At 40.1% G+C, this 12,184-nt stretch overlaps 2 protein-coding genes across 10 annotated transcripts in view; both read right to left on the bottom strand.

The window, feature by feature from the left end:
- Positions 1-12,184, bottom strand: part of LOC5564467 (neurocalcin homolog) — a 497,420-nt gene that overhangs the window by 238,652 nt on the left and 246,584 nt on the right. The window lies entirely within an intron of this gene.
- LOC5564460 (neuronal calcium sensor 2) overlaps positions 1-12,184 on the bottom strand; it is a 403,811-nt gene that overhangs the window by 161,596 nt on the left and 230,031 nt on the right. For 8 of the 9 annotated variants that reach the window (XM_021842107.1, XM_021842113.1, XM_021842106.1 and 5 more), the window contains one exon: positions 1,621-1,734. In XM_021842107.1, coding sequence (XP_021697799.1) covers positions 1,621-1,734 — 114 coding nt within the window. Of the gene's footprint in view, positions 1-1,620; positions 1,735-3,439; positions 3,463-12,184 lie in introns of those variants that run through there. The other variant, XM_021842105.1, reaches the window with a different exon arrangement.

Below are 12,184 nucleotides of genomic sequence, written 5' to 3'. Positions count from 1 at the left end.
ACTAGATGAAACAGATGTTAAAATTTCAGAGAAGTATATTTTTGTTTTTAGAGGCATTTCAATTTTGTACAATGTGTATAACGTATTTCTCCAATACAGTTCAATTTCTATGAGTCATTTTTGAAGAGACCATCGACTTATAAAAATAACGAGTCATGGAACAGACACTTTTAGAAAACTATTAAAAAGGGTGTTCATAGCCAACATACAATTTAGTTTTAGAACGGTTCCTTGCATTAATATCGATTAAAAGATCTTGCGCTATGAAATTTTAGAAGAGATATCGACAGGGATATACTTCATAATTTGAATTTAGAGTGATTGACTAACAGTTTTTCACGCTTAACTTTTGCCCCAATTTCGGTACCTTTCCATCCATAGTGCCCAACAAATGTTAGCGACGATGACAATTCTGCTGGTTTGTTGAAATGCGATACACCTAAAGTACCCGGTAAGGCTGGTACACATAACTAGGATGAGCGGCCAGCAATGTTTGCCAAGTCTAATTGTTTCCCTCCCAGGATTGTGGTTTAAATGCTTAGTTCAAACCAGTGATTCCCGAAATGAGCGAACTTGCCCATTGGAGCCGATTTTATGGTCAGAGAGCGCGGAAATGTGATGAGTTCAGTTAAGTGGGTGAAATTCATAGTACCTACGAAGGAGATTACGGCAACAGCTCTCAACATAAGTGTTCTGAATAATTTCGGACAAAAATATCTCCCAATTTAACAATACATCACGTGATTTCTAGTAATAGTATCAAGTAAAGTCAGTGTTAGAAACTGAATGTTTGAAAAGTTGTTGTCTGAACTTTTAGCTGCTAGCACCAACTGTTACTGTCAACTTAACAGTCGTCACCTTATTAACTATTTCATGGACATACGGCTTGGAGATTTTTCAGCTTTCAGATATATTTCAAACTTAGATATTTCATCAAATCTCTAAAGTTGCTTGAGATAATTTGAACGATGTTGTTTAACCTATGCTCAAATTAATATCCAAATTACAGCCTAGTTTAGCTTTCCATAGGCCTCAAGGGGGCGATAGTCCGAAAAAGTTTGGGAAACACTGGTTCAAACAATGACCTCAACACGCGGGTATCGCACCATGGCCATTGTGGTTACCTGATGTCTGTGTGTACTCTACTCTAGCTACTCGTTTCGTGCATTTATTTGGGAAGGATCCTCAAACAGCTAGACAACAGTAGATTTCCTGCGCTAAATGATACGTTTGGGGAAGGATATAAACTTTTCGCTGAATGTTTAATTTCACGAACGGGGCACTAATTGGTTTATTAGCGGTTGGGTTGGGCAGTGAGTTGCGATGAACTCATGTGGAGCTGTGTTGCATACAAGAGCAGTTGTTGGGTAGACATTTGCAATCAACTCCTTGACAAGTGTTAATTTTATATTACTAATTTACGTTTTATTTCCTTCAAATCTACCTTTCAAACTCTCCGCGAGTTGAACTCCGGGAAATGAATTCGAAACTCGTAACCTTCTGGTTCATTGGGTTATCAAGTGGCTCGGTAGCATAGTTTGTAAAGCACTCGTCCAGCATACAAGAGTCTTAAGCTCAAATTAATTATCCATCCACTACTTAACTAATAAAACAACTTACCTTGAACCCTTTGTACCATTCCTTAATCGTGGATTCGTCGTATCGGGTGTGTGATTTGAGAAAGTCCATGTCCTCTTTCGAGAGGCGATCCTTACTACCTAAACAGCCCATGTCCTGTAAAATGAAACGAAAAAAAAACCATCAGAAACTTGTTCGGCATTTCACAGTGCAATGCATCGCATCCATTTATAGAAACAAAAAATCATTCCAAGAAAGCTAATCGAATATTTATCCGACATAAATTGGATTCTGTTAAAGCTCCATGCATATGGAATCCATGCCGCAGACGTGCCACCTTCATCACCCGAAACTTCACCCACATTCGCAAAATGATTAATCAAAAACGTTTTGTTTTTGCCACCCACTCCCAGAAGCTTTCATAAAACCGCAATCGAACGCACTTGTATGTGTGTAGATGATGTGTAAAAACAGTTTATGTACAATATGTCGAAAGACAAAATGTGGAGTTCCAAAACGTTGAATCCCAAATTAAGAAAAAGGGACAAAACGTCGAAATTATACAATTTTCGACAGAGATTTGTATTTGTTCTCCAGATTTCTTTTTCCACATCGTGTTTCATTAAATACGATATGAACAATTGACACAGAGTGAATTATATATTTTTTTCAGCGACTCATTTTTTGAAGAAATTTTTATTTCTATTAAATGCGTCGTTTTATTCTTTCGACGTTTTGTCCCTTCGACGTTTTGTTTCCGAACCGTAGAAACTACATGTTCAATCGCATCATGCAAGCAAAGCAAGAGAATTTGATTTTGACCGTTCGACCTGGAAATCAACCCCTGAACCGTCCCTGCCCTCCCTTGGCTGGACACGCTTGGAGGAGCTTATGGTGTTATAAACGACATGAAATGCGGGAAACCAATGACATGATTGAGGGAAAAACTTCCATTCTGCTGGAACCTGTAACCATAACAAATCCTCGGAGGGATCCAAGCCAAATTGGATGGGGGTTTCGATCCTTCCCATCAGCGGGACATGCTTATTGAATATTAAAGCTTTGGGGGGAATCATCATTCGATTGGTGGTTTGGAAATGAAATGCTGAAAAGCAATTTAAATAATGAGAAACAAAAACAAGGCTGCCAATAGAAGCTTTCGAAAAATAGTAAAAAAAATGTTGAAGAACGGATTTGTTCAATGTCTCCATTGAGCTCATGAATTGTCTTATGGAATCGTTTGCGGAGTAAAAAGAAATAATGCAATAATTCTTCATTCACTGTTTGCAAATAATGTCTTATTTTGAACAATTTCAACACACTCTCGCAATAGGACATAGAATACACTAACGCACCTTTTGAATTTGAACCAGTTTTCAGATTTTTTTAACACAACAATTGATTAACATTCGCTCATCAAAATCCATACTTTGACTGTATTTAGTAAACCTCGATTAGCTTATTCAAACTCTCAAAGCAAGTAAAATTTTTGAAAACATGCTGCTTGAGATCTCCCTTATTTGATAGTCCCTTTAATATCGAGTTATGGGGAGTTGACTATATAAACACTTTGAGGGTTTAAATAAGTTTATTGAAGAATAAGTTCGATAAGCAGATGTAATCAATTGTTTTGGAGCACAAACGTAAAATTTTCATGGAAACACAATAATTGATAAAAAAAAATGTTCTCAAAAACTGAAAGCAAATCCTCTAACCAAAATCTTTTAAACCCTTATTGCAAATAGTCAAACTTAGCAAACCAGTGTTGCCTACTAAAATTCGCCATTTCAACATGCATCTAACAAGCAACTAAATCAACCAATACTCGCTCAAGCCAAATTGTTCGAAACAAAATGTTCACCTTGACGCAAAGTAACATATCGTCATCCCGAGCACTCATAAATTGCTCTAAAATTTTGTCCCCACGGGCTTCCCCCAACAGCAGCGTCAGCCCAAGGATCGACATAATTAGATAAGCTGACCAATTGCGGCGGTTCCCCGGCAGCTTTCGCCACTTGTCATCGGCCATCTCAATTGGACGTCCCCCGAGTATGTGGGTGCGTGTGTTCGTGTGGAGATTGCTTTTCGCGATGGGACACCTGTTTGATAGTGCGTGTTGGGGGTTGGGGGGCGTTTGTGCGTGCGTGTGATAGCAAAGATGTGTGGTTATATGCCGCAGGCAGAACACTGTGCTATGTACTGTGATGGAAGAAAAGTTGTGATTGAGTGGTCTGAAATGGAACAAGAAAGTGAAGTGCTGTAGACGAGATTGTACGGGAAAGTGTTTTTGAAAGCAGCGATGCTATTGCCATGCCTGTTCTACGCAGATTGAGCGATAAAGATAGGTAGACTCCCATATGATATGATTGTTCTATGAAGGAGCAATTAGAATCTAGCTGGTCCAGAAAAGTAGACACACAAGGATCATTTGACAAAAGTTCTTAACTATAATTGTTTGAATTTGGAAAAACCTTTGATTAGTACCCATCGTGACTAAATGCGCTGTAGTGTCTCAAATTCAGTTATAGTACGTTTCACTATGGAACAGCTGTTAACCGTTTGTATTGAATCGAATGATTCACAAAATGCGGGATATATAAATTATTTATTCTCTGGCGATTTTTTTTATTATCGGACAATTTGGGCCGAACCTTCTCCGATTTGTATGAAATTTTCACCAGCTCGTGGATACATGACCAAAAGTGAAATTCAAAAAAATATAGTGCCCTATTTTCCCGGAAAACTTTAGATGAATTTTCACGATTTCCCTATATACATCAAACTTTAAAAATTAATATCTCCTGAACTATGCATCGTAGAACTAAAGTTTTTTAGTGAAATCGAAAGGAAATTTTCTCAGCAATTCCGTAAAAATATAAACAGAAAACCATTTCCCGGAAAATTTTTCATAGTGGAGAAAATTGTCGAAAAAATAGGGGGAAAACTATCGTCTGTATCATGAAAAATTTTCAAAAATATATGTTTTGTTTAGAACACCTCTGGTGAAAATTTCATACAAATCGGAGAACCTTCGGCCCAAACCTGTCCGATAATTTAAAAAAATGCCCCTCTTTAACATTTCTCTGTAGGACTCTTTCAATAAGGATTACGACCTGAAATAATCCTGTAAATCCAGTAAAGAAGTCTTTCACGAAGCAGTAAGCAAATGATGCCGAACTGAGCAAACTGCCGCTTAGAGTCAGCTGGCCAGTGGAATAGTTACCACTGTTCTTCTCCACATTCCTGCTCTGAAGTACAGAATCTCATTAAATATTAACTGTCCTCATTATGCGCGGCATACTGACAATAAAAAAAGAAAGCAAATCCCAGCAGCAATTTTCTTCAGTTTATCATTTCTCCCGGTTTTACTGCCTCACCTGCCACACCGTACTGGCACTGTCTTGAATTGCCATCCGCATTGATTTTCTTCGCAAAAGCTTCATTAGAGACCTCCCAAATGATAAAATGCAAAACTTTGAAGCCATAATTTCGACCGCCCCGTCGTCGTAGTCCCCTCAAATCGGCCCCATTTTGACAAACTTCCAACTAAATTGTACACAGCCCTTCAACCAACGGACCGCGTCGATGTCGTTTATGTCGTTGGTCGTCGGTATCGTTGCGTTTCAGTTAAGTCATCTTGCTACCACCCTCCTCTGTGCTGCGCATGCAGAATTTTCCTTCGCGATCGCTCGTTACATCTTCCGGCTCGCCTGCCACAGTGGTTTGATCTAGAAAAATGTCGGCCAAAACCTCAAATTCTATTTTAGATGGTGCGTCATGTGGTTGTAGGGGCCATCAATGTAGTCATGAGAACCAACTTTTACTATGGTTTTCCGACACGATATCGAGTTAGGAGATACCGAGTAAGGTAGAATTAACTGTATTACCGATCAGAGAGAACTACTTTTATCATTGAAATTTCAGCCACCCTTGAACCACTATACACTCGTCCAATATCAATCATGCTGAAGCTGTACTGCCATCGCTGTGTGACACAATGTTTCACTGGATAAGAGGGAAAAAAAGTTGTTCTTGTGACGTTCTTTCCCGCACACAGAACTGAGCAAGTGGGTATAAGGGAAGGCTTTCCCCCGGAGCAAATTTCGCATCTCATCAGCCGGCTAACTGACTGGAGGAAGCAGTATTTGAAAGGAAGTGCATGTACAATATACACACTAACTGTAGATACTCTTCAGAGAAGTTCGTTTGCGGAGTCGACGCGAAAGTTCTGTGTCGAAATTGAATTTTGACTCTCGGGCGTCCTTCGACTGAGACGACGGCGAAGGCGCAGATGACAATGTACTGCTGGATTTGGAGTTCTTCTGGAACGACGAAATGCTTGGGGTTCGGGGTTCCGTCGTTGTTTGTCGTGATGGGGAAAGTTTAGATGATTTAGATTGAAAGTGTGATGCGGAGTATCGGAGTATGTTTTTTGATATTCTTGTTGAAAAACATTTTTATGCATAAATTTGAGATAATTTAGTATTGCAATGTTCAATATGAATGGTATAGCAGTTTTGGACGTAGGTAGGAGAGAGGGTTTAAAAAAGGGATTTTTGTGTATGCTGCTCTAAAAATGTGTTTTCTGCTCAAGACCCCTAATACTCCTAGAAATAATTTCTGGCTACGCCGCTACATCATATGACTCAAACAATGGAAAAAGATAATATTCAATTTCTTTTATCACAGATTTTATTTTTTCTTTTGTAATTCGATTATCCAGAGGATTCGATTATCCGGAGTGAAAAAAAATCGATGCTTCGGATAATCGAGTCCGACCTGTACCTTAGAACAGTACATTTGAATGATAAACTTTTGGCATGGAAACAGTTTTTGAGAAATAAGAAGGACACAATAAACTTTTCAAGATTATTCATCAGAATCTTGTAGCTCTGTTTGTTGGGTATGTAGGTTGTACGTTGTACGTTTTACATTAACTAATGGACAAAAATCTTATCTTAAATCTTGATGGCTACAGCGTAGCGTCACGCCATTGCCGGGCGTATTTAAGAGCTTTCATCTTCGCAACAACTTCAAATACATCCCCATCAAACACTACCTCAGCACCTACATCACCAAGCCTGACTCTATCTCTACCTGCAACCATGTACTTCGTTCTGGTAAAATTAATGGTCAGGCCTATTTATCCTCGAAGAGGGAGACATTCAGAGGCACGAAGGCCTGTTCCACTGACATGCGATCGATTTCAATTAGGTCTCTATCGTCCGCAAAGCCAAGGAGCATGTGCGACGTTGTGATAATAGTGCCTTTTCTATGCACGCCAGATCTCTCAATAGCACCCTCGAGTGCAATGTTGAACAGTAAATTAGAAAGTGCGTCTCCCTGTTTCAACCCGTTTAACGTCACGTCAGGTTGACACCTTGTCTGCGATCCGAACACTTGATTTCGAACCATCCAGCGTAGCACGTATCAGCATAATTAGTTTCGCCGGAAAACCATGTTCAGACATTATCTGCCACAGCTCATTTCTTTTCACTGAGTCGTACGCCGCCTTGGAATCAGTACACAGATGCTGAGTCTGCAAGTTATACTTCCGGAATTTATCTAGGATCATGCGCAAGCTAAACATCTGGTCCGTTGTCGAACGGCCCCCACAAAAACCAGCTTGGTATTCACCGACGAAGGACTCCTCTAGCGGTCTCAGTCTGTTAAACAGGATGCGCGACAGAATTTTGTACGCCGAATTCAGCAGGGTAATTCCTTTATAATTTGTACACTCCAGTCTGTTCCCTTTCTTGTACATTGGGGGTATGAGACCATCCAACTATGCCGGTGGGCAATTCTTCGTCCTCCCATACCCATACCTTACCCATACTCGGTGGATAGAACCGTAAAGCTGCTCACTTTCATGCTTGAGAAGCTCGACCGGGATCTCGTCCTTGCCAGCAGCCTTACAATTCTTCAGCTCGTCGATAGCCTTTTAAACCTCTCCTATGATCGGTGGGTCCACACCTTGATCGTCATCATCTATGTTCATCCTGTTCCTCCTGTTTTCATCGTTCAACAATTGCTGAAAGTGCACCTTCCACCTGGCAGCCACCGCCGTTTTATCGGTCAGCAAATTCCCGTCTCGATCATTGCACATGGCGGTCACTGGTATGGTATTGTGCCGCGCACCATTTACCATTGCATAGAATCTCCGCCTATCATTCCGGTTCATGCTTTCTTGAGTTTCAGCTACCACACTTTCTTCGTGCTGCCTTTTCTTGCTGCGGTGGATACACTTTTCTTCGGCTCTCGCTGCCCTGCCACAAGCATACGGCTTCTGACGACATTCTTCGTGTCTGTCACTCTCTGGCACACTTCATCAAACCAGTCATTTCGTCTTTGTCGTTGACCAGTGTCAATCACTTCCCGCGGCGTTGTTGTGACAGCTTCGTGTGTAGGGTCCCACATGCTGTCCACATCTCCAGCATCGTTGATTCTTCCCAAATGACATCGAGATTATGATGGAGCCTCGGAAGGTCCTGACATCCATGACATCTGAGAAATGTCGTGCATCAACCAGCACGTGGTCTATTTGGGAGTAGGCATCACCACTCGGGTGTCGCCAGGTGTTTTTGCGGATATTCTTTCGTGCGAAGTAGGTACAGCTGTTAGCCATCCCTATAGCTACAGCGAAGGTTACTAGTCGCAGGCCGTTATCATTGGTAACGGAATGAAGGCTTTCCGTTCCAATGACTGGTCGGAAGAAATCTTCTTTCCCGATCTGCGCATTTTCATCGCCGATGACTATCTTGACATCTTGTTTTGGGCACTCTTCGTAGGCCTTATCCAGGCTCTCATAGAGCTCATCCTTCATGTCATCGGGCTCATCATTCGTTGGCGCATATATGCTGATTAGGCTGTAGTTGAAGCACATGCCCTTCATTCTCAACACACAGATTCGGTCGCTTAGCGGTTTCCACCGAATTTTAGGCTTGATCTGCTTCCCAATCACTATGAAGCCAACTCCACGTTCTGCTCTGTCACCACCGCTGTACTAGATGTGGTACTTTGATGACGATTATACTCATAGCGATCATCAATCGATTCGCTATAGTATAATACCAGGCGGACGGAAGGCAGCGCGATGTAACTCGACCCAAGCCCGAGGTTGGAAAACAGCGCGCTTCGACGGCGAAATATTCACTGAATCCCTCAGGCACGAACGGAACACTCTGGACCTAAACGGCGATGAGCTAGTTGCTGTGATATCACGAGCATGTGATGCTTCCATGGCGAGAAAAGCCCCTCCTAGAGAGAACAGGCCGCCGGTGTACTGGTGGTGCGAACCAATTGCAAATCTTCGAGCAATCTGCCTTCGGTCTAGACGAAGAATGCAACGCGCACGCACATAAGCAAAAGAGAAGAACGCGGTGTAGCATTCAGGGAGGCATAGTTGGCTCTCAAAAAGGAAATCAAGAATCAGGAACGGGCATGCTTTGATAGTCTGTGCGAGAGTGCCAATTCTAGTCCTACAGAGTGGTAATGGCTAAGACCAAAGGAGCCATAGCGCCCCAAGAGAAGTCGCCCGAGTTGCTGCGATCGATAATCGATGAACTCTCCCCGCATCTCCCTCTCTCGATGCAAACTATATGGAAAACGCGCTTACCTGATATACTAAAGGCGAAGCGAAGAGGTTAAAAGAGTTCTGTTGATATTATTTGCTGCTTCGACGCGCAAGAACGCTAGTAAACGCTAGAAGAATATGATATGACTGCGCTCGTTTTTGGCGTAAATGGAGCACGGATCAGAACGTTTGCTAGTAAATTAAATCCACAGATAGGAAATTTTATAATTAAATGAATTAACTTTTGTAGAGAAAAGGTACACGGTACTCCATCTACTTTAAAGTTTCTCTATTTGAGATTCTGCTCAGAGGATTCGAACATTCATTAAAGAGTTGTAACTTTTGTAACTTATCATAATTACAACTGATTTATTGATAAACTGTTACCGTGATGAATCAAAATCCGGACAGGACCAATATCCGGACACTCTGGTGAAGTTCAATCATTTCAATGTTAAATATCCTTCCTAGTGTGAGAATATTATTCCTACTATTAATGTCAACTATTGTTGACCATTGTAACATGAATTGACATCAAGTTAGCCTTTAAAACATTAATAAAGACAAAAACAAATGTCGGTTCTGCTAGGACGCGTTTGCTTTCAAAATTAACTATAACCAAAGAAATTCTACACAATGCGCCATCGCGTTTCGGCGATTCATAACGCGTATGTTACGTGCTTATCATATGTGATTCATGTTCTGTAGTGATTTGTTTGTATTTTGTTCTTGGTAAAGTCAATAATTTCGAAGAAAAATAATGAAATGCATGTAATTCTGTGCTAGAAGAAGACTATCCGGATACTTATATGTGTGGCTTCGAATCCAGACACAGTGTGTTAGCATACAATTTTGCAAAGTTCAACAAGAAATACAACATCATAATTGTTCGAAAACCTGGAAAACTCGTTGAATGTTGTACCGTTGTGATTTTAAATAGTATTAACTGAAAATGTTTGTAAATTATGTGTAATTATTGGGGGAACAATGCACATATCACAAGTATCTTTTGAAGACTTCAAAACTAACGTTTTATGATGTTTCTGCAAAATCCAACAGAGGAACAACATTATTTTTACAAATCCATGAATCTTTGTATCGTGATATCAAGGTATGTTTAAAGGTTTTTATTTCTTTTTTTTAAGAACAACTGCGATTGTTTGAATGTCCGGAATTTGATGCAACGATGTCCGGATTTTGATTCATGTGTCCCGATTTATGTACACGACTTGATGCAGAATTAACTTAACTATTAACTATTTTCATTAAATTCATTGTAAATTTAGTGTAAATTATCAAGTTCTAACCTAAAAGTTATCATCTCATTGTAATACATAATAAAATAACGATTAACCAATCGTATGCAAGCATTTGAATATGTGTATCATCTTAGGTGTCCGGGTTTTGATGCATCTCAGTAATCAGTATTTTTGTTTTCTATATTATTGTATTGCTTTCTCCAGTTGATAACTACTTCAGAACATCTTCTATCATTAAATGTGGTGGAAGAATCCCTAATTGGTATTGTTGGCGAAAATGAAAAACTGTTTTCGATCGGAATGGCATTTGAATATAAACAAGAACAGGGGTGAATAATATTTTGCTTGTTCATCACTAATCTCTCTTTTAAATATCTCGATTTTTCAACAATTTTATTACAATCAGGAATAATTATAATTCGTCAATCATATATTCCTTATTTCTATTTGTCTTGTTTCCTGTATACATTTTCCTCATAAATCAAGATAAAAAGATATCGAAGAATATGATCAGTTGATCAGGTAAGCTCAGGCTTTGATTTAAACTTTCATCAGTTTGAACATTGACTCTTGTATAATTTTCAGAGTACGCCATTTTGCTGATGTGACGCCATTTTGCTAATTTGAAGAGCAGATTGTTCACTGTTAGATGATTTGACAGCAAATAAACAGAAATACAGAACATCTAAATTCGAAAAAAAAATTATTCAGATGGATTTTCCATCGAAAATTGAAATTCAAGGTAAAAGCAATATTCTCCGTCCCAACCTCACCTATCTAAAATAATCTATCCAGCCCAATGTGAAACAAAACCAAAACAACGCCAATATTGGTTCCGGGCAATTTGATCGGATAAACCTTAAGTAACTGTTTGTATAACGCCTCTAGAAACAGGAAATCTTCCTAGAATTCTTGATAACGATTCAATATCAAGCACCAGTTCAATAAAATTTTGTGAAATATCTAGATATTCTGTGCAACACTATGGCTTACGTAAAACAAACTTGCTCCTTGTGGATCACGTTGTCAATGCGGTATATAAAAAATTGACAAGGCATGTTTGATAAAATCTCAAACTATATTACTTAGTACAGACAGAAAGCGAGGATGTGGAAGAGGAGCGTACGCGTTGAAGGTCTCTCCATGCATGTTGTATGAAAATCGCGCTTACCTGGCATACTGAAGCGATGCGAAGAGGCATGGTAAGTGTGGTCAAGCGTAAAAGCAGTTCGTGTGGTGCTTCGACGCACGAAAACGCTCGAAGATAATTTGAACTATTATTGGCAGCACTAATATTGCGCGTAAATTTCGAACTGATGAAAACAGTTGGGAGTAGAGTTACATATTTCTCAGGAGCACATAAATGTACTGACGAGCCTCCAACCAAACCGTCTCTCTGCTCATCGGAATCCTAGTGTGCTGCGCTAGCCGGAGGCTCACGAAAATTCTAAAAGCGCGCGCAAGGCGATGTGCTCCCGGGGAGACTCGTCTCATGCGCTGCTCGGCGCTACGGCTCGCCATCGTTATCCAAGTTGTGAAACAACTGCTTAGTAACGATGAGCCTCTACAACAATTTTCGCCTCATTATTCAGGTGTCTAGATAGCCTACATGATATGGTCGAAGACTCGCGATCCAAGAGTTACAATTTCAATCCTCGTTGAAAACTTTTGTAATCACTTCAATTATTGCGCTGACTTTTGAACAGCACATGTGACGGAGCGCATGAGACCTCAGTGAGACACATCTCAAAAAAAAATGAGGCGCACCAAAAAG

Source organism: Aedes aegypti, chromosome 2, assembly GCF_002204515.2.
Source record: "Aedes aegypti strain LVP_AGWG chromosome 2, AaegL5.0 Primary Assembly, whole genome shotgun sequence".
Taxonomy (NCBI): Eukaryota; Metazoa; Arthropoda; class Insecta; order Diptera; family Culicidae; genus Aedes; species Aedes aegypti.
The sequence above is the reverse complement of the archived record's forward strand: the minus strand, read 5'-3'. Positions and strand labels throughout refer to the sequence as shown.